This window comes from Mastigoproctus giganteus, chromosome 7, assembly GCF_048544385.1.
Source record: "Mastigoproctus giganteus isolate SK-2022 chromosome 7, ASM4854438v1, whole genome shotgun sequence".
NCBI lineage: Eukaryota > Metazoa > Arthropoda > Arachnida > Uropygi > Thelyphonidae > Mastigoproctus > Mastigoproctus giganteus.
Genome location: NC_143581.1, coordinates 19,862,095 through 19,886,120, shown reverse-complemented (window position 1 = coordinate 19,886,120; position 24,026 = coordinate 19,862,095). Strand labels below are relative to the sequence as shown.

Below are 24,026 nucleotides of genomic sequence, written 5' to 3'. Positions count from 1 at the left end.
TATGTTACTTTTCTCTTGGAAAAAAGTGCACATTTGTGCAGTACTGTGTACAAAGGGTTGCAGTACAAAAATGAAATATTTTGAATGGCTTTTTTTTTATAACTACAGTATGACCTAATCTGGCAAGGGTTGGGTTCCAGGTTGCCAAATTTCGGAGGTTTGACTGTACATATATAAATGTAGAAGATAAGGCATCAAAATAAAAGTAACAACTATGTCGAGTGTTGCGGACTCAAATTGAGTCATTCTTTGTGCGTTATTCCTTGCTATATGCAGGTACCGTTAATGCTTTATTCAAATTGATCCAATATCCTACTCGTTGCCCTTGGTGCTGTTACTTAGGATTCACTGTACCAGTAATTGTGCTATTGTTTATTTACCCCTACAGCTCCTTAACATGGCTATAGTTATTTTTAACCTTTTTTTTTTTCCAAAATTTATTTTTGTCAATAATGTTCTTGATTATACTCTGGCACAACCACTAGGTCAAAGGAGTTTAATTATTTTTACAAATACAATGATTAACTGTATTTAGCAGTCGTGGGCCTGAATGAAGGTTGACTCAAAGCATGTTTGCTTGACTACTTGCCTTTCATAGGAAAAATTTATATTTAAAGACTATATATGTACACTGTTTTTCAGTTTTCACAAAATATGCAAAATATTTAAAAAAAAAAAAAAAAAAAAAAACAATTGAGAACTCGAGGGAAACCCATGTAGCCTGCTACCTGGAAACTCACTGGAAAAAGGTTAAACCAATTAGAGGAGATCAAATAGGTTGAAAATCTGATTGACTGTTCAGTGTGTTTTTCGGAATGGCACTCACTGTACTGAAAATGAGGAGGAGCCCCACTTTCTGAGAATATATTATTTATTAGGACTGTGATTGCCAGTAACTACAAGATGATTATAAAGTTGGGTTGGGGGTGAGCAAAGTGAATAATTTAGCAAAGTAAAAGAGGTAAATTTTTCATCATTATTCATTGACACTTAAATCTTTATATGGCTGCCATTATTTCTAATAATGATGGACATGTGGGGATTGTGATCCAATTGCCCATTAATTCTAATAAGCATTCAAAATTGGGCATTGTATTTTCCACTGTTTCTTCAATTTCTGTTGAAATGTTCTCTATTTTCAGATTTGAAGGATGCAATCTAGAAGATTGCATCCTACCATTTCATGGAAGCCAAAATGCTCATGGAATTTTGGCCTTCATGTAAACCATGTTCATTAACCTCTGGGATTATTTTGGTACACAATAGACTAAGATATCATGTACTGTTAATTGTGCATGTCTGAAAATGCCTATAAAACTGCAATTATTTTATCTTGATGACAAAATAAGATTGTGATGAGCAAACACTTGAATTCTTTGATCCCAGAGCTACTCCTTTTTATAGAAAACACAAAAGTTAATTTGTTTATTGGAGTGAATAACTCATTCACTCTAGTTGTATTTTTTGTGTCAGGCAACGTGATGAATACAAAACTCTTTAAAGGCCAGATTTATGTAGGTTTGAGTGAGCGTTTGTATAGTATTAGTGTGGTGTTGTGTTGGTTATGTTGTCTATCTGGCCTCTCAGCCTAAGGGCCTGTGCTTTCACACAAAAACCTCTAGTGTGCCTTCCAACACCATGAGGAGGTGGGCTAGGCAGTAGGGAATATGAAAGCACTGTCAGGGCAAACCCTGTGGTAGCCAAGGCTACAGACAGGGTGAGCCCAGTAAGAAGAAAAAAAAAAAAAAAAAAAAAGGTGAGGTTGATAGTGGGAAAGACAGGAAGTGGAAGGGGGTTAAAGTGGTAGAGAGAAAGAGGAAGGGGGTTAAAGTGGTAGAGAGAAAGAGGGGGGGACAGTAGTAAAGGTGCTTGCTTAGTTGAAAAGGGAGACAGAAGAGGGGCCCCCTGGGGTAGATTGCCCATCCTGCCCTGGGAGTTGACAGGTGGCAGTGGGGGTTAACCCCAAGCTAAGGAGGGGCCACCCAGGTTGGGGGAAGTGAGAGAACAATGAACCCAGGTGGTAGGAATGAAGGCAGGCAGTCCAGTAAAACCTAGAACTTTCAGATTTTCAACCAGGTTATTTTATCTGGAATGTATTGGAAATTTTTGTAGTGCATTAAAATATTTTTGCCATATGTATACCTTCATGAATTTAAATTTAACTAAGATTATTAATCTTAAAGTTAAATTCAAATTGGAAAAAATATACCAGGTTACTGTGCTCTCTTTGTCTTCTTAGAGATATTTTTAATATCTTTTGATGTAGTTACTGAATAGTGATATGGGGAATTATAAAAAAAAATACATTGCATTACATTAGGAACACTCAATAACTTTAAATAGTCGATTTAAATATTTACTAGAATTACAACAGTGTGAATTTAAGTATTCCTCCAGCAATGGTATTCACTTTTGATCTCTATCATTAATTATTTTTTAATTGTAAAAGCATAGCTATAAAAAATTTAATTATGGCACCATGTTTATCGAAAAACACCCTTTCTTTGGTAACTTTCCATAGAAATCAACCATTTTTTTTTTACTAGATTTGCTGCTCTGAGATTTAACCATAAAAGTATTTGAGAAATTATTATTATTTATTTTTAGCATTGGCATTAGTTGAAGCATATGATGCAAGAAAGCAAGCTTATACAGCATCAGCCAAAAAAAACCCTTCCCATTTCACCCATCCGTTCATTTCAAATGTTTGTTAAGTTCTGTCTTTAATTTATTTAAGCTGTCAACTTCTACAATGACAGAAGGAAGTTTGCTCCAGCAATCAATTACCCGCTGGCTAAAGGCAAATTTCTACACATCTATTCTACAACTGTCTTTCCTCAATTTGAATTTATGTCCTCTCAGGTGATTAATCTGGGCAAGAGGAAGAATCCCATCAGCATTGAGCATGCTCAAACTATTCAAGGCCTTATACACCTCAATCAGATCACCTCGCAGGTGCCTGGTCTCCAGCCACTGTAATTTGTAAAACTTAAGCCCTTCTTTGTAAGAGCAACCCTTTGTTCCATTCACTAATCCTGTTGCCCTTCTCTGTACATCAGCTCTACATCCTTCCTAAAATGAGCCCTCCAGACCTGTATACAGTACTCAAGGTGTGGCCTGACCATTGCCTTATATAAGGGTATAATCATCTCCTTATCCCTGCTAGAAAATTTTGAATAACAAGACTTGTTTCTAAATGAAGGTTTTGATCTTATTATGCAATATAATGTAAAAATTAATAATAAAATATTAGTTTTGCATTTTAACTGTTGCTGTCTTTTTCCAAAAAACTGAATATGTTGTCGAGCAGTAGCTGTTGTTATTGATTTTTGTATGCCAGTTAGAGGATTAAAGCTAATGAGATACAGGAAATAAATATGCTTGCTTTGTTCATGGTTGTAGGTTCCCTGCATAAGTCATATGCTTCAACTAACAGGTAAGTGGCTACCATAAATATATGAATGATTGGCTTAAGACTTTCAGTGCAGATACTTTCTCACTTACACTCCCTCAGCTGTTACATTGCAGTACCTGCCTGTTGATCAAATCTTTTTCTGTGTGTTGATCACGATCTAAAGGTGACCTATAACTGTGGGAAAATATACTGTATACTCCCTGTATTTCCACTATTAGTGTTTCATATGTGTGCTGTATTGCCTCTAATGTTATTCTGAAAATGATTGAACCTACTATCTGCACTATCCTATAAACTGGATAGTGCAGATAGCAGGTTCCGTCCATAAGCAGTTGATTAGAAAAGGAAAAGTGTTTGTGAATTGGTCTGCCTGTCGGTTTCGCGACATTGTCATGGTGACCCAGTGTTACAGATGCATGGCTTTTGGCCACATTGCAAAGTTCTGTAAAATGAAAGCGTTTTGCAGATATTGTTCCATTGAAGGACATTCCTATAAAGATTGTGTTAACAAGGAAAGACCGCCTTGTTGTATAAATTGCAAACGCAGAAAAGTAACAGCAGAACATAATGTTGTAGACCATACTTGTCCCGAGTATGAAAAGGCAATGGCCCTAAGTCGGAGAAGAACAGATTACGATTAAAATTGTTAAGTGATGTTGTCTGTAGATATGGGTCTGTGTCAGGAGGTGCCGTGGCTTGTCATTGGCCTGCTAGGGAAGGCTTATTGAGATAGTGCTATGCTTGGAAAGAGACTCAGTGTGAGACTACAGTTTTAAGATTTTATAAAGTTAAGTTAAATAATTTTAACCTCCAAACTTGTAGAGGTCTTCCTCCACGAGGAAGGGGCGGTAACTGTGGTCACACGGGATATTTACTTATCTCTGTGTGACCACAGGCTAAAGACCGATATAACGAGTCCTTTAATCAACAGAAATGTCTAGAATAATTTTGGCCTGATAACTAATGTAGTGATGATAAATCACATAAAATATAACTGTAACAAAACAAAAGTTTAAGACTTTTGCGCAGATAGGCTATTGCCTGGGTGGCGCACTGAAGGTTCTGTTGCTTAAATGGAAATGTGTGTTGATCACGATCTAAAGGTGACCTATAACTGTGGGAAAATATACTGTATACTCCCTGTATTTCCACTATTAGTGTTTCATATGTGTGCTGTATTGCCTCTAATGTTATTCTGAAAATGATTGTGCAACTGATCACAAATATGGGCCTATCTTGAAATGTGCTGAATTTTGATTAGTGTTAGAATAAATTACCATTCTGCAGTCTAATTTTTACCATCTGCATTTTTAATATGCTCACTTAAGGGTTAAAGAAACAAAGCAACTTCAAAAAGGACATACTGGAATATAAAGGCCATCACATCTAACTTCAGACTTTATGGGAGTTCCTATTTAACAACCATATCGCTGCATCAGTATGGCATTGTATCCGTCTGTAAAGTGTTCCCTATTCAGAAACTGTAGAGCAATCACAAAAATTGTGGTACCTTCCTGTGTGTTTAAAAATGCAAAAGCTTAATTTAATAATATTTAAAATTTTTGTGGTGCCATTCTGTTTATTTAACCCATCACTACTAGTAATGGGTTAAATGTAAAGAATTCAAAGGATTGTTCTTCTGCTATGTGCGTGAGCTCACTTTGACCTCACATGCATCATTTGAAAAGTGAGTAAAAAATAATTCAAACTTGTTTACTTTTTTTGATGCCTAACTTTATTTTCAGTCTTGTCTAAACACAACTGTGAAAAATCCATTTTTTATATTAAAAACATAATTTTTAATTAATTAAAACTTCCTTTAGAGACTTGTTAGTGATTAAGATTCCAATTGAAAAACCAGCATGCTTCAGTCTGTCAATAACCGGATGCCTGCTGCATAAAACATGAAGCATGCATTAACAGCTTGATTCCAGATGCTGAATGTCACAAAGCCAGAGATTTCTACTGAGTGGAGGAAAGTGTATGTCAGTAAAGCCAGTTTGCTGTTATAATTGTATATAATTACTTTTAACTTAATTCCTGAATTTTTCCTAATTGTGTGATAATTAAAAAATTTCTGGGATCTTCAGTGGAGAAATCAAAGAAAATATTTTCAAAAATAGCTATGAGTTTCATGGAAAGAGGAGAGGAAGAGTGAATTGCTGAAATATTGCCTGGGGTCTCATTGACCCTGCATGACAGCCTTAGGGTTAAAATGTAAATACAATATAAATTTAAATACATTTAAAATGTAAATACATTGTAAATAAAATGTCAATTTAAGTTTAATTAAAAATTTCATTTTAATATGGTTAGAAACATCTGAACACCCTGTGTTCAGATGTTTCTAACCATATTAAAATTAAAGTAAAATTACTAAATTTGTGCATTTTCAATTTTAAAATTACTAATTTCAATTATATATTGCTTTTAAAAATAATTTTTAGGTGTATTGTTTTTAACTAATTCGACATAAGTCATATCAGAAAAGGTTGAATGGATTCTAGAGGATAGGTAGACAATATAAATAATGCTTGTTATAATGATTGCTTTATAAATACTACAAATTAAGTATAAAACGTTATAAACAACTGGTTATACTTTAACAAAATTTGTTGGCCCCGAAAAGAGCCATTTTTCAGAAGAATTCATAGATGTCTATTTCACAGAAATGGGGACTTACAAATAGGCATGTACAAATTGCTATTTAAATTTTTCCTGCCAGATGATTCATTATTAGTTTCACCTTCACTGCCATTTATAAAAAAATGTGGGTTTATCTCTTCAGTTATATCACCTTCAACTCAATAATTATTTTTCAAATCTCTCACATGCCATACACATTGAGTTGGTCTCTCAGATATCTTTACTTGGCAACTACTATATCTCCACATTCAGTAAAACTTTGATTATGTTGTACTTCCACTATTCAAACCCAAGATCTTTCATGATGCAGTTTAACGATACTCGGCCAGCATATTTGTTATAAATCAAACGTTTTAAATAATGCTTACTGAAATTTTCCATTCCAATAGTTTTTACACATTTTTTTGGGTCTCATTTTCCTTAGCGACAGTGGCTGTTGTTCAGTCGCTGCATACTTTGCAACACTTGCTCAATAAATTCCTAATGTCTGCATTGTCCTTTTGTGAAAGGTTGCAATGTTTAATAGGTCGTCTATTTTCTTTTTTCCTTTATGAAATAAGCACTATTTCTCAACATAATTTGAGCAGTTGACTGTAAGCTTTTTTCTTTTCAACAAAACACTACCACTTGTCTTTGTCATCTTAACTTTTGCTGTTTGAGGGAGAAGCCAGGGCTTATCACTGTTGTCCAGTCAGGATCTTTCCTTGTAACAGTTTCATTTTAAAATAAAAAATAAATGATTTAATCAACCAAGTTTTCATCTATTTCATATACAGGGTTGTTAAAATTAAAGTATCCCTATGTAGAGGGCTGTGGAGCAAGTTCTAAGACTCCTACTGAAGAGAAATTTTGACAACAGGTACAATAAAGTTTGCGCTCACCATTTATTGGTAAAAAAAAAAAAAAAAAAAATAGTTACAAAATTTGTCACTATATGGCGCTGTGGCAATACAAATCACTTGAACAGCACTAAAATTTTTCAATGTGTCTTCCATTTTGGTCAACAACAGTTTCCATTCGAAGAATGGCATTTTCTACAGCAGAACGTAACATGTCAACTGGAATAGTGGCGCCTCCGTAGCCAGGTGGGCAGGAGCAGCAGTGCGTAGCACACACTCTTCTTGATTAGACCGGGTTTCGAGCCCATGACCATCAAATACGGAGGATGCGGAAAGGTGAGGCAATGACCACCGCGTATCCCCAGAGCAATATGGCCTTAGTTGCTAATGCTCCTGAAAACCAAATAACATCAACTGGAATAGCCAGCACATGACATCTAATGCTGTCCTTCAGATCTGCCAGAGTTTGACATCCTTCCCGATACACCTGGTTCTTCAAAAAAAACCCACAACTAGAAGTTGCATGGGGTGAGGTTCAGTGATCAGGGTGGCCAAGATATCTGGAAACAACGGCTGATGACCCGTTTATCTGTAAAGTGTTGCCTTAGCAATCTTTGGACACAACGGTGGATGTGGGGTGGCGCACCATCTTGCATGAATATGATATCCTGAAGGTACCCATGTTGCAGCTCTGGTATTGCAAAATTTGCCAACATTTCATAATATTGCTGTCCAGTGATGGAACAGGTGCAGGGTCCAGTCGGCGTTACCTGTTCAAAAAATATGGCCCAATCATGAATGTGGCAGTAAATTCACATCACACTGTCACTTTTGGAGAATGCAATGGGACCTCTTGGATAACTCGAGGGTTTTCTGTTGCCTAAATGCGACAGTTGTGCGTATTCACTTGTCCATTTAAGCAGAAGTGGGCTTCATCACTCCAAAGGATGTTCCATGGCCAAGTGATATCCACTGTCATTCGTGCCAGAAACTGAAGTACATATGTGAAACGAATATCTGCATCACCATGCTTTAGCTGCTGTGGCATGTGCATCTTGTAAGGATAGTACTGCCACACCTGACGCATTACTAGCGTTACAGTGGAATACGGCATGTTCACTTCATGAGAAACAGCTGGCACACTGGCACTACCACATGGAGATTGACTTGATAAATTCACGACAGCCATAGCCACATCTTCAACACGAGAGGAGTCCACTTGTTTTCGACCTCTACCTGGTTGAACACCAAGATGTTCCATCGCTTCAAATTTCACAATCATTTTGCGGACAGCACAAACAGTCATAGGTCCACGCCTTATGCACTTCTGATGCCAGAATTCTGTGATAGCCGCAACTGCATTGCTGTTCTGATAGTACAGGTTCACTAATAGCACCTTTTCCTTCAACGTTGTTGGCATTGCTGCTGTAATGCAGGCAAGCATCTACTGTATGATTTTGAAGAGACTGCTTTGCTTTTATACAGTACAGTAGAGCTGAGTAGTGGCGCTATTGCAATAACTTACGATTATGCAAATAATGTAAGTTATTTGCATAATCGTAACTAAGATAGTTACATGCCATACAGTGACAAATTTTGTAATAAATTTTTTTTCCCCAATAAATGGCGAGCACATTCTTTATTGTACCTGTTGACCAAATTTCTCTTCGGTGCAAGCTTTAGAACTTGCTCCAGAGCCCTTTACAAAGGATACTTTAATTTTAACAACCCTGTGTATGAAATTCAGACTTAAATATTATCTTGTTTGTGTCATCACCTACAATTCCCATTGTAATGCAGAACTACTTTCTGTGGTGGGAGCTTCAAAAGTTAATTGAGTTGGACTATAGCTCTTAATATTAATCTAAGTAATAAGTTTAAATTTTCTTTTAAAAATTTAATCATTAAAGTAAAAATTGAATAGTTTTACCATTTAAACATTTCATTTATTTCATGAATTTATTAATTTCTTGTTTTTTATTTGTAGGCTGTCATGGATGCAATGAAATACACAAAGAAAACATGCATATATGTGTACAGGTTTGGAGAATCATCAAGTGGAACTGTTAAACTGCAGTAAATTCCTGTAGTATACAATGTAAATTATTATTCTTGGTCTGTTAAATGTAATTCAATGTTCCAAGTTCTAAAGCAATTATTATCTGCATATATTTATTAAAATGGCTGTTATCTGTCCTTCAGTAACAGCACGAGAATTGTTCATAGGGTTTCTGGTTATTTTATTTGGAATTAGCTCATGGATTGGAGTAAATGGACTGTGGGTAGAACTCCCCTTGCTTGTACAAGATCTTCCAGAAGGATGGAGTCTTGCATCGTATCTCACTGTTATCATTCAAGTTGCAAACGTTGGACCTATGATTTATTTTGTATTGAGAAAATATTGCCAAATCAGGTACTTGGAGCACTGGGCTATTCATGTTGTAATGGCAGTGGGATGTGTGTCTTGTTTTTTCTTGGCATTGTTTTGGTCATATAAATCTGTAGTTGGAAAGCAAGAACACAGTATAGCATTATTAATTTTGGCATTTTTCTTATCACTTGTAGATTCTACATCACCTGTGTTATTTTTGCCATTTATGGCTCATATGAAAGAAAAATATTTGAATCCTTATTTAATAGGAGAGGGCATGGGTGGCTTATTGTCTGGTGTGATTGCCCTAGCTCAAGGAAGTGCAGAATGCTACAATTCTACTAGAAATGATACTGAACAGAGGTTTCACATTACTGCACCTCGATTTCCTGTTCAGGATTTCTTTTTGTGTCTTATGGCATTTATGATAATTAGTTGGATTGCATTTATCTTATTGAATCATCTGCCTATGGCAAGAAAAGAACAGGTATGTAATCTCTGTAAAGCTATGCATTGTTAATAAATTTAAAACAGTTGCAACATTAAATTTCCTGTTTATTAGCATATGAAAAAATGGTTGTAGCAATAAAATTTTCTTGTTTATTAGCATATCAATTATGAACTTTTTTTAGTAATATTATGTAACATTAGCTCTTAATACAAGGTTTAATCAGAAACTAATGTTATAATGACAATATTTTTATTAAAATGTCAAAAACTAATATTTAAATCATAGATATATTTGTCACTCCTTAAAGTTTGTTATCCACAGTTGTTAGCTTAAACTTGGAGATCAGACTGGAATTGATTGGTTGAGAATTTTTTTGGCAGGTTTACAACTTTGGTTTTAGTGCATGAGTTCATATGGTTTAGTATGCATTATTTCTGTTTGAACATGTTTTTAGGCCAATTTCCACGTTGTGTGGCTCACGGGGAAAATTTTACTGTTTTTATTTAAATTGTTATCTACAGCTGCAGCTGAAGAGGTCTCTAAGAATTGCTCCAGTCTCTAATGGGATTTGAAACCAGACTTCCTCAAATGAGAAAAGAAAATCTAAGTTTCCTCTCCTCTGTTACACATGCATAGTGATTAACCCATCATATGATTGCATAGGGTGGAAAACTTAGTACTGTGAGGAACTATAAAGTTATTTGGTTTTTGTGAACTATTCATATTTCAGCAGCAGAGATTCTACAACAGGTTGAGGTTTATGGTGAAGCATCAACGTCATTTCAGTGTGGTGCGGATGGTATCACATGGTTCATTTGGTCTGAATAATGATTGATCATAATTCAGACCAAATACATTAACAATTAAGGTGAATAAATGCAAATTGATGCCATGCAACAGGGAAGTGATACTGGATGAGGTAGTTTGTGAAATGGACAAGTCATGTGGAGTTGTGCGCAGTATCAGCTGTGATATTCTTGACTACCATAAGGGGGGATGTATATGTGCACTTTTGTAAGCGCACGTGTGCATACACACACACACACACACACACACACACACACATGCACTGGATCTGTAGAGCATTACTAGAAACACGAAAGCAGAATGTATGACTTACATTTTTGCAGAGGAATTTATGCTTTTCTGCATAACATTATTACTAATGACGAAATATGGCATTAACATTTCATACCAGAAATGAAACAGCCTCATTTGCATTTAAAATACTTGCTTACTAGAAAAAAAAAAAAAAAAAAAAGTGTTAACTTTAGCCCGAAAAGTTTTCCCACTTATTTTTGGCACATTCATGGAGTGGTACGTGTGCATTTCATGGATAATGGAAAAACAATCAGTGGCAGTGCATATTATATAATACCATAAAGTTACAGGAAGCAGTTAACATATTTGCTGCGACCTATATTTAAAAGAGTTCATTCAGTGTGCGGTAATTTTCTGAATGTTGAGAAATAACAACATTCCGGAAATTCATAAATAATGTATACATATGTTTTAAAAGTAATTTTAACATCCGGAATTCATAGCTAAGCATGTTCATTTTTAGGCTAAGCTGTAAATCAGAACTAAATTCAATTTTATTGAGTTTAGTTCTGAACAGAATGAGTATTGCTGCTATTAGCCTCAAGCAGTCGATTTCATGTGCCTTTACTTTTACATCACTTGTATATTGACTGCTTAAGAATGATCACCTACAGCACAGCACAGCACTTGATCGCTTTTAGAATGCTTTTATGCGGTAATGGCACATCATTTCTAGTACTTTTTGATGCTTATATGCATCAGATGCAGCAAATGTGTTAAATGGAAGGAATATAGATTAATTACTTATGGTAGTTCATCTTTGTCATGATATGCCAAATTTTATGCAGCACATTAGATGCAGATTTTCAAAAATTTTTTGGGATACTTGGAACAACCTTATTTTTGATTGTCACTTGTTTCCACGTTTAAAAAGTACCTTTCAGGGCATTGATTTGACAGAAATGCCAATGTTCGATAGGCAATTGATTAACCAAGTCAAATTTCTTTAACATTAACCCAAACAGTTTAGTTAAACAACAGGAGCAAATGTCTGAAATCATTGTGTTGAATATGCAGGTTTCATATGTATATTTTTCTTTAAAATTCTTCTGCATGCTTTGCTCCTCATACTCATTTTTATTTGTGAGGGGCACCTTTTGTTGCTACAGATTCTTTGGCCATTCTATTCCTTATTTATGGGGATAGCATGTATAATGGAATGACTAATTCCCTCGCAATTTTGATTTTTGTTTTCTCGTTCTTGTACTAATCTCCAGCTTCTTTGATATTAATACTTTGTTTTCTTTTCTATGCTATTGTTTACCTTCTTATGACAGAATGTCTAAAATGTTTTATTTCAGTAACTCAATAAGTTTTCACAGGACTTCAATTTATATTCAAATAGAAAATTACTCTATCTCAAACTAATTGTACTAAAAAGTGTACAAAACTACATATTTCACAAAGCTGGGAAATTGAAATCACTTTGGATTATTAGATACATTGAATTATGCCAGGGGCCCCAAACTGTGGCCCGTGGGCCAGATCCGGTCCACAAAAGAATTTTATCCAGCCTACGGATATTTCAATTAGATCGTAAAAATTAATGTTTATATTAGATCGCAATAAAATTTGTTAAAAACACATTTTGCAGATTATTTTAACATTCGTTGGTTGATTAATAGTATTGATGTCTCTATGTCATCAGCTTAGTCTTGTTAGATATTAATTCTCTTATTTCCACTTAAAGCTATTCTTTGAAACATCGTTAATAATCCAGTAACCTTGACCCTGTCATTAAATAGCAATAGGCATTAGACACAGTAATTCAGTAATTAGGGATTTCTTAATCCCTTGCCAGCCTGTACACCAACCCTGATGTGCAGAGTATGGGAGAAAAGGTCACCCTAGGCTTCTAGTACACAAGAATCCTGGATCCAGGATAAAACCTGGCACCAGCAGCATGGTCTGATGATTGGTATCGGTAAGATCCTGAACCACCCTGCACATGAACCCTGATATCAGAGTATGGGAGCAAAGGTCACCCCTGGCTTCTACTATACAAGAACCCCAGATCCAGAATAAAAACATAGCACTATCCTATTGGTTAATGGAGTTAATCCCTCTGCTATAAATTAACTGCTAGCAGCCTATATGTACATAAATTTTCTGATAGTATCGGCAAGAGGAGACTGTCGGCAAGTGTGAATTTAATCTCTTTTTATTACCTTTGATTTCCTGTTTTCTATTGTAACAGCAATTCAAAATTTAATTCTTTAGAATCGTAATTTGCAAATTGTAATATTGGTAATTACAATTGTATTATTGGGAATTGTAACTGTAATATTGTAAAATATTCAAATTTGTAGCCCTTTCTGTTCTCCCCCACAGCATGGTCTGATGATGGGTATCGGTAAGATACCTGAAACGTCACCTTATTAAACTATATTATAATTAATAATATAGTTTTATATTATGATATAAAACTAATCTTTATATTATAATAATGTAGTTTATTAGACAAACAGCCTAATAAACTATATTAATTTCATGTGATGTAAGAGATATGAATATAATAATAACCTTTATGTTAAAATATTTCATAAAATTAAGACATGTCAGTGCTTGCTTACTTCAATATTCACAAGTATTTTTTATATTTTTTATTCCAGTGACCCCATAAAAATCATGTCGAAGTTGATATTGAAAAAAAAAAAGAAAAGTTGATGCTTAGTGTCACGTTTTTAATGAGCGGTGGCCAGTTAATTACTTTTTTGCACTGCTCAATGATATTTGCACATGTCTTATTTGCAATGAAGCCTTGTTGTTCAAGGAATATAATGGGAAATGTCACTACATCACAAAACATGCCTCAAATTATGATAAATTTCAAGGAGTTTTGCAGCAGAAAAACTCAAAGAACTAACCCAAATTTTCAAAGTCAACAACAGAAGATTAGAACTTTTACTCATCAAAATTTATCTGCAATTAGTGCTAGTTTTTGAGCCTCCCAAATCATTACCAAAGAAGGAAGGACCTTTATGGATGGATAATTTGTAAAATGAATTTGTTTGGCAATTGCAGAAGTATGTCCTGAGAAAAAAAGAATTTTGCTTCTGTAATTGGCTCCTAATGAGAGTTAGGAGCCAATGTTCAAAATCAACTCATAGAAAAAGTTTGTGAATTCGCACATTTCAATACCAATTGATCAGATTGAAAATACAAGTCATAAAATTAGTTCAATTACTAATTTATATCAGAGGTGTAAATCAAAATTTTGTAGTAACTGAAGAGCTAGTTGCATTAAAAAGCTTGAAAGATACAACAGGTGAAAATATATTTTTGAGTGTTTCAGAAGCAATTGATGGCCTCAAATTGAATTGGGATTTGCTATCAGTGGTCATGACATATGTGAGCAGGCATTTTCAAAAATCAAATATGCAAAATCAAAAATATGATCACATCTTACCCACCCTCATTTACATGACTTTTTAACAATTGGAACTATTACCTTAAAACCCGATATTACAAAACTTAGTTGCACTTTACAACCACATTAATTATAATTTTGTATTACTAACTGTATTTTTGTGTTTAGTATAATAAATAATTTATATTACATATCCATCAATTTATTTTTGAATCTGTAGATATAGGTAGGTATAAAATTTGTTTCTCTGCATGTATTAAAGTAATGCAGAGAATGTAGTTTTCAGTAATTAGGAATTTTCTCCAGCCCGCCAAAATTCATATGTGGCCTGCTTCCCTAAACGTTTGGGGAACCCTGAATTACACAGTACTGAAATAAGGAGATTTTTCTGTAATTTGTATATATACAAATTAAAAATGTATATATACATTGTACTTTTCTGCACCCACACTAAAAATGTGTGTATGTGCATACACACATTCTGAAAGTTTTTAAAGAATCATAAAAAAGAATTACAATTTTTTAAAGTTTAATTAAAGTTTTCTAAATTATTGTGTGTTTACAATGTAGTGGTGTAGTGCATTTGATTTTACAAAAAAATCAGAAGTGTGATTTCTGTGGATTACACCAAACATCAGTGCACTCCAATAAATGAGTTTTTGTTTTCCATTGATCCATTACCATAGGGACACCATTTATCTTCACTATAGCATCCACAAAAAATATACAATTATAAGCTTTATTGAAGAGATGTGATAACGTATCTCTGCTTTAATGGCATGAAATTTCCCAAGTGTTACAGAAAGATTCAGGATGGTTTACATGAAAATATGTAATGCAAAGTAATTAATGAGCAAGATTATTCATTTTTCCAAAAAAAAAAAACAAAAAAAAAACAAACTTTCACCTCATTTGGGTTCTGTGGGCAAGTTGTTTTGCTACTTGTTAACTACATATGTGACACATTTATGGTTTAATTTTGCTTCTTCCAAAACAACAACTTTTGATTTTTGTAACTGATATTACATTAATTTTTGTTGTGAGTTCTAGTCGGCTGTAAACTGTAGCGAGTTAAATCATTGGTAGGCACATAAAAACTCATAGGCTTGGTTGGGGGGGGCGTCACTTAATCCTTTTCAGCAGAGTTCCTGAATTTTTAAGAGATCAAGGGGGGGGGAACCACTTCTTACACATTGAGTTGTGGCTAGATGGACAAAGTAGTTTTAGAGTACAAAAGAGCTAAAAAAAAAAAAAATGGAGGATAAAATGGATTCCCTCCCATATATCTGTCATTTGGTTAATTCAGTAGAAAGGCCTTTGAATTTGGAAATGAAAATTAAGAGATTTTGATGTAGCATTAACTGAATAAATGGTTTTGTAATCATAGTTTAATAATATTTGATTGTTGCTACATCTAAATCTTTGCTCCGTTCCCTTAATTAATTAATGGTAAATGTATTATTCTTTCTGAATTTTTTATTTGTAATTACTTTATCAGTAAATATTGTACTTTGATTTATATCTAGTAAATAACATAGGCAAAATGAGAGTGTGAATGTACTCAAATGCATTAAGTCCAGAAAATTTATAATGCAGCATTTGAGCAGACCAACCAGCACACTGCACATACAGTGGAAAGTACATTTGTAGTGAAACTTATAAGATATTGTTTGATTACAGTCATTTTGTTTGTCGCAAAGCAAAGGTATTGCATCAGACAGTAATTGCAAGGTATTGCATCAGCCATTTCTATAAATACGGCATTGAAAGGGTATACACACTCATTGGGGCTTAGAGGGGATTACGTATTCTGTGTGTTATCAGACACTCAGTCTAAAACACTGATGGATCCAATATCTTTCTATTACAGAAGATTTAGGAGAAGTCCGGTTGGCCTGCCTCCCTAAAATCTACTCATGCACACCTTCCCAATGGTAAGCCCTGTTACGTCACTTAGGTGACAACGAATGTGTAGAGTGGTTCTCTTCAAGATGCCTGGTCAGCGTGAAGAGGAAAAGACCAAACCCGACAGCACGATGAAACAAATGGCCCTCAGTCCCCAGTGGCTCTTACTCCCCCTCTTATGGCAGCAAGAGGATCGGAGTGGAAGCAGAGGGTGCTAAGAATCTCTGGGTACGACAAGGCTGCCATGCACGGAAACTGAACTTGGCCTGTTACAACGTAAGATCGCTAATCAGTGAAGACAGGATATTAGAGCTGGAAAAGGAATTAGAAAATGTGAATTGGAATATCATCGGTTTGGCTGAAACAAGAAGAAGAAACGAATCACTTATAAGTTTATGAAGTGGAAATCTGCTGTACACCAATGGAAACAGTGAAATGAGTGAATGTGGAGTTGGCTTTCTGGTCCATAAAAATATAAAAAACAACATTTTGGAATTCAAAAGTACATCACCAAGGGTGTCAAGACTAATACTCAGGATTTCTAAGAGGTACAAGCTAAATGTTATAATGATTTATGCATCAACATCAAGCCATGATGATGAAGAGGTTGAAGAAATGTACACTGAAATTGAGTTTTCTAGATGAGCAGAAAACCCACTATACTATAATTATGGGAGACTTCAATGCTAAGGTTGGAAAGAGACAAAACAGTGCAGAAAGGGGAACTATAGAAAATTTTGGAATTGGTGAAAGACTTGTGGAATTTGCAGAATCTCGAGGATTGTCAATAACGAACACTTTTTTCAAGAAAAGGGTGAACAGGAAGTGGACATGGAAGAGTGCAAATGGATTAAAAACTAATGAAATCGACTTCATCCTCACTAACAGAAAATATATCGTGAATGATGTTACTGTCCTGAACAAGGTAAATGTTGGAAGTGATCACAGAATGGAAAGATGCACACATCATATAGATGTAAGAGGAGAAAAAGCAATATGTACTGGAACTTAAGAACAAGTTTGAGCTTCTGCAGACCACTCAGGACCAAGGTATCAAAGAGGAATATTACAACTTTCTGTAAGTGATAAAGCCCAAGAAACCTATAGGTAAAAAGAAATCCAAAGAAGAAAAAATTAGTCAAGAAACACTTCTCATGATGGACTGAAGACGACAAATGAAGAGCAAGATAAACACTGACAAGGAGAAAAATGAGTATACTGAGTTATGCAAAGCCATTAGAAAGAGACTCAGAGAGGACATAAGAAGATTTAACACAAAAAAAGTAGAACAAGCATTAAGGGAAACAAAGGAATTAAATCAGCAGCCACGAGTAGTAATACAGAAAGGCAAATGATACTGAAACTGAAGGATAGCGATGGTGTACTTATAAATAGCAGAGAAGGCATAATTCAAATAGCAGAAGACTACTATAGAGAATTATACAAGGAGCGAGGGAATGATGCAACAGTGGGGAAAATGGATCGCAAATTAGTAACACGTATGACATACTTGATATTTTTCCTGATGAGGTAGAACATGTGTTGAAGAATCAGAAAGCCCCAGGGGAAGATGAAGTTACTGTAGAGTTGTTAAAATTGGAAGGAAGAAACATAACACAAAAACTGGCAAGACTCTTCACAAATTGCATTAGGAAAGGTGTGATGCCTAAGGAGTGGAATAATGCAGTCAGTTTTGCTGCATAACAAAGGAGATAAATCAGAAATTGGAAATTACAGACCAATTAGCTTGTTATCCCACATCTACAAGTTGTTCACAAGGGTCATTATTAACAGATTAGAAAGAATACTTGATGAGAATCACCTTCACGTAATATCACAGCTAATGGAGAAAGCAAATGAATATAAAACACCATTATGCCTGGCATTTGTGGATTATGAAAAGGCATTTGACTGCACACAGCATAAGGCAATGTTTCGTGCACTGGAAAGACAAGGCATAGATACCCCATATATTATGATTTTGAAGAAAATATATGAGAATGCTACCTCCTTTATTAGACTAGACAAAGACAGTAGAAAATTTAAATTTGAGAAAGGAGTTCAACAAGGAGACACAATATCTCTGTTGTTTACTGCTGCCCTTGAGGAAGCTTTCAGGAGATTAGACTGGTTGCAGAAAGGAGTCAATGTGAATGGAGAGTACCTAAACCATTTACGATTTGCAGATGACATTGTGGTCATCTGCAAATCGTAAATTGATCCCAAAGAATTAGAGGAAAATCTCAATCAGTTATGCACAGTTAACAAGGATTTTGGACTAAAGATGAATATGGCTAAAACAAAAGTAATGATGAACAAGTATGCCACAGAAAGGGACATAATGATTGAAGGAGCAGTAATTGAAAAGTTGGAGTCATATACTTATCTGGGATAAGTTATTAGCTGTAATAATGATAAATGGCTGGAAGTCAAGAGAAGAATAAATTTTGAATGGATAGCATTCAGGAAATATAGTCACATACTGAGGAGCAATATCCCAATTTGTCTGAAACGTAAAATAATGAACCAATGTATACTACCCACCATGACTTATGGAAGTGAAACTTGGGCACTCACCAAAAGAATTGAAGAGAAGCTGAGAACTACACAGCGATTTGCATGATTTCTCATATTTCCATTAATTACATATTTTACCCTTTGAGAAGATATTTATAGGTATATCAGGTGGAGTCTCTTTATTGGATTTCATTCACAGAGATATATATCCCATCTAACAAATGCATTTTGAACATTTCTGCAACCCACAATGCAGCGCAAAACACATTATTTGCAAAATTCACAAGTGATGCAGTTTTTTTGGGTGCCACTGTAGTTTAATTTTACCCCCTTAAATAATTATGTATATGGTGGAGACTTCTGGTTTTGGTTCACTTTCCTTCAGAGCAATACAAATTGGGCCACTCGAACTTTGAAGTGAACACTGTAATGTGAAATATGTATGGTTGTTCAGTTGATTCAGAATTAAGAAATTTTTACATCTGTAATTAATCTTTTCCATTGGGAAATTTGCTGTTGCTGTTCATAAGCAAAATTAGTAGTTTGTTGATAATTAGTGATGGGGAACTTAGTTTCTAATTCCTGTGGGTTCTTACTCATTTTGATTGTTGTATTTTTAAACAATGTTGATACATCAACTTCCATCCCTTTGTATTTGACCAAGGAAAAAAAAAAATTAGAAATAATCAGTGATTGTGCATTCATCACATTACAGTGTGCATAAATTGAGTGTGTACCTTGGGAAGCAGTCCTGTAATTTGTCTCTTGTGTGTTTTTTGATTTGTGTTGCTTCAATATGCTAGTTATAATTAATTTGGCATGTAGGATAAAGTTAATCACATAAAGAAATTTACATTTAATTATCATACTTTAATTACCAGTGGATTGTGCAATCGTATCATAGTTGGCATTTGCAGACACTGCTTTAGAGGGTAAGTTTTCTGACAGGATCAAAGCTTAGAAATTAAATGTTTTCATTGCCTAACACTAAATTTTAGTGTTAGTTTTATTATGTATGTCATTAAAGAGCAAAAAGAACAGTTGACCAACTGAAAGTTAATTCATTGTTAGTATTGTCTTTATGTATTTTTTTTTATTAATTACATAATAGATAGTAATACAGGCACTCCAGAAATTTTCAGTTACTTGAAGAATTTAAGTTTTTTTTTTTTTTTTTTGGTTAAATGTCCAGTAATACAAAATAGCTGATAATCAGCTACTACTTTACAGTAGTATTTTTTTTATACTACTGTAATGGATGCCTAATTATCAGACTTCAACTGTATTTTTTGTTTTTCTTTTCACTGATGGGGAGGAGGTTTGAAGAAGTAACTGATTTGAAAGGCCTTATTTTGATTGTATTTTTATTAAGTTTTATTCTTTTTTTACTTTTATAATTCATCAGTATTCAGCTCTGTCCCTGAAATATTTTTAATAGTGTGATGATTTCTTTTTTGCTTTCAGGTCTTTGCTTTGTTTCAGAATAATCATGATAATGGTGATGTTTTCATAATTGATTCTACTGAAGCAGTTGGTTGTTGTGGCACTAGGACTTTTGGTTACTTAATAAATGAGGAAAACATTGCTGAGAGGCAACCATGTTTAAACTATGCAGATCAAGTATGTAATGGTACTTTTAAAGAGGCAGAATATAAACGCCGAGGAATAAGGTGGGAACAATGCATTCGTTTTCTAACTCCAAAAAAGTATATATATCTTTTGATACTATTAGCTTGGATATCTGCACTTAGTAATGGAGTATTTCCAGCAGTTCAGGTAAGTTTTATTCTCTATCTTGTCTGACTTCTCTTCATGTTTCTTTAATTTGTAATAATAAAAGGGCTAAAGATTATGTTTCTATTCCAGTATCATAATGCCATTTAACTAATTATAGGATAAATAATAAATATTTAAAATAAAATTATTTTTATTTGATCTGTTTTCAGAAGAAAAAAAATTAATTTCTGAGTCAGGAGTTTTTTGGAATGCTAATCCAATTTTTCTGTTTTTTTATTAGTTATCTTAATATATATGCCTAATGCACCTATAAAAAAAAGAAAAGAAAAAAAAGCATTATGACTCCTGAAAGGTTTGAACACTCAGATGATGAAATTCAAGGCAGTGATGAATAGGTCTCCGGAAATAGGTTCTAATATCCTGGGAAGGAAGTTGACCGAGTACTTTCTGCCTGTATTCCTTGTTGACTGCTAATTTGTAGAAGTCGCCATCTAAGGACTGTATGTCTTGCAGCATTTGCATGGGTAGGAACCGATCAGTTAGCTTTAACCGGTTTGGAATGGCCTGTAGGACTGGATTAACCCTAAGGCTTGGGACCAGGATCCTCTATCCGCAGTTAGCCCAGAAATCTGGTACCGAAATAATGCTGACCATCATTTTGATGACAAAGACGAGTCTTCTCTCGTGAATGATTGCAGGAAGACGTCTGATGTTGAGAGCTGCCGCCATCTGGGTGGTCCTTGGTGTAGGGGACAGCCGAAATTTCCATATGGCCCACTTCAGTAACCAGAATTCTCCCCCGAAAATCCGTTTAAGATGGGGCATAGCAGTTGAAGTCCAGACTTCAGCGCCATAGAGTGACCGGATAAACACGTCTTAATATATCTGCACCCAACAGCCTGGTCATGGACGTGCATTAGTTGTTGTTTAATCATCCACCGGAGTCGACAGAACTTTATTTGCAAGTGGTCTATGTGTGGTAAAAAGGAGAGCTTTTAATCAAAAATAACACCCAGACCTGTATGTTGTTGGACGGCAGAAATTGCTGATCCTCTTAAAATGGGTTGTGCTATTGTTGGGCTCAGTTTGAGAGAGAAAGTCATCTCTTTTGACTTCTCAGGATTGATTTGAAGTCCGAAACCGGAGAGGAAGGCCTCAAGATTCCGGATTTTCAGAAGGATTAAGGTATTGATGTATTCAGCAGTGTCTTCAGGGCTGATGGGAGTAAACAGTTTTATGTCATCGGCAAAGGTGAGGATATCAGTTCGGCCTGTCACAAATGGCATGAGAACAAGATTCCGGACAGGACCCTGCCTTGTGGGACTCCAGCTGTAATGGTCCTGGTATAGCACAGATTGCCATTGCGAACAATAATGGTCCTGTTCCCCAGCATTGTCTGAATAAACCAGAGCACGTCTCCACCAATGATGTAATACTCATGTAGTAGCCTTGCCAATGCATGAATGGATACGGAATCAAATGCTGCCTGGACGTTGATATATGTAACAGTTATTTCCAAACAGTGCTCAAATGCCTTGAGGATCTTGGTAGTGGTGGTGATTAGATTTGTAGCAGTGGATCTTGACCAGGTAGCATAGTGGATCTGTGGTAGCTGTTGTGGCATAATTTGGATGGTTAATGTTCTTAGAAGAGATTTCTCAAAGAGCTTTAATAGGCATGATGCAGAGGAAATTGGACGGAGAGAAGATAGACTAGATAGACATGCCACATAGGAGGAAAAAATTTGATTAAGGATCTTGTTAAATAACGACAGGATGGGATCAACAACAAATGTACTGAGGCATTTCAGCATAAACTGGGGAATCCCGTTAGCACCAGATGCAGCCGTAGGTGCTAAGCTATTCATTGCGTCAATCAACTGGTATTTGGTGAGGTGAACTGAATTTAAGGGGTCTGTCGAAATCGGATTGATTGGGAATTCCATTGGTGTGGTGAATTCTGGCTGAGCAGCGAACCTAGTTATATGGTCGAGCCAACTGCTCATATTGAGTGAGTCAATGGCATCCTCTGATTGGATTCTATGGAAGGGCTTCCCCTTATTTATGGTATCCTCTAGGTGAAGTTTTATTGCCTCCCTCTTGTTCCGAATAAAAAGCGCCCTAGCTCGGGAATAGGCAGTTTTGTCCGAGGGTGAGCCGGAGTTTTCCCACTTTTTGTGCAAATTCTGTTTAACGTGGAAACTTTCAGAGACTTGGATTCCACCAGGCCTTTGAATGCTCTGTGATGGTTAGTTTCTTCGTTGCAGCATAGAGAGAAAGTGGCTATCCATCTTGTCATCAGGTCAATCCTGAGTTCGGGATCGCATTCCTCAAGGACATCCCATGGGATTGCTTGAGCCGCATAAACATACTTTTCAGGATTAAGGTATCTGGGCGCTGTAATTGTTTTGGTTGTGACTTTCCTTCTTCCAGAAGTGATGGGTATTTCTATTTGCACAGAGCGAATGATGGGGTTATGACACGAATGCAAGGTCTAATGTGCTTTCGCCCCTCGTGGGTGGTGTGCTAACCAGTTTGAGACTTAATATACCTAGACGCTGACTCGGTCTCCTCTTGAGGTTTCCCTGAGTATTCGGGAGATTGAAATCCCCACACACGACGTGTTTAAGTGATGAATGGAGATAGTTAAGCAGCCAATTGAGGAGTTCATCAACTACTTGTGCGTCTGGAACCGGTGGGATATACACTGTGACAATGTCGAGAGAATTGTTCTGGCTGTTATTGTTTTTAGGTTTTAGTGTAACTAGAATTGCCTCGAAAGAGTCAGACTGGCTCGATACTGAGTGGAGGATAGAAAATACCTGCTCATTGAAAAAAAATTGCAACTCCTCCTCCTCCTTCCCTCCAGTTTTCTCTAGATGTGCACACCATCTGATACCTTGCAGGCCAAGTAGAGGCAAGTGTTTCTTCATTGGGGTCAAGCCAGTTTTCCGCAAAGCAAACCACATCCATTGAACTGGACAGCAAGAGCCCAACTTCATTCAGTTTATTCCTCATGGATCGCACATTTTAGAATAGGAGTTGGAATGAAGCTGTTCTCTTTACCGTGGCGAGGGATGTATGCGGTCTGATCCATCTGTGATGCATCGCCGGTCTTCGATATGTTGAAACCATGACAGGGATTGCAAAATTTGGGAAGAGAGATGACAGAGATTTTGGATAATTTTCAATGACCATTGGGAGCCCCTTTTCCGTGGGTATGTTAAGGGCGAAGCATGGATTTACCTTGTTTTTCCTACGGCTGTTCCTATGCGGAGCAGTTGGATTGGCGCCTCCGTAGCCAGGTGGGAAGGAGCAGCAGTGCGTAGCACATGCTTCTTGATTAGACCGGGGTTCGAGCCCATCACCACCAAATACGGAGGATGCGGAAAGGTTAGGGAATGACCACCGCATATTCCCGAGCAATATGGCCTTAGTTGCTAATGCTCCTAAAAACCAAATAACAAACAAGCAGTTGGATTGTTAGTGGAGAATAGAGATACATCGTATAGTCAGTCTGGACTGTTGTGGACACATCTCAGGAGCGTTTATGGATATCACTTCTTTTCTACTTTGTGCTTCATAAAATGGCCTGATGATGGTGCCGAGGGGCCATTTGGTGCACGTTCCAATCATTTCCAACTGACTTCTATCACAATAGATGCGAAAAGAAGC

The 24,026-nt window shown here is 35.8% G+C and overlaps 1 protein-coding gene across 1 annotated transcript in view; it reads left to right on the top strand.

Moving 5' to 3' along the window:
• LOC150082623 (solute carrier family 52, riboflavin transporter, member 3-A-like) overlaps positions 1-24,026 on the top strand; it is a 43,064-nt gene that overhangs the window by 8,949 nt on the left and 10,089 nt on the right. Inside the window, exons 2-3 of the mRNA XM_090377868.1 lie at positions 8,888-9,758; positions 20,080-20,391. Coding sequence (XP_090233994.1) covers positions 9,081-9,758; positions 20,080-20,391 — 990 coding nt within the window. The 5' untranslated portion in view covers positions 8,888-9,080. The remainder of the gene's footprint in view (positions 1-8,887; positions 9,759-20,079; positions 20,392-24,026) is intronic.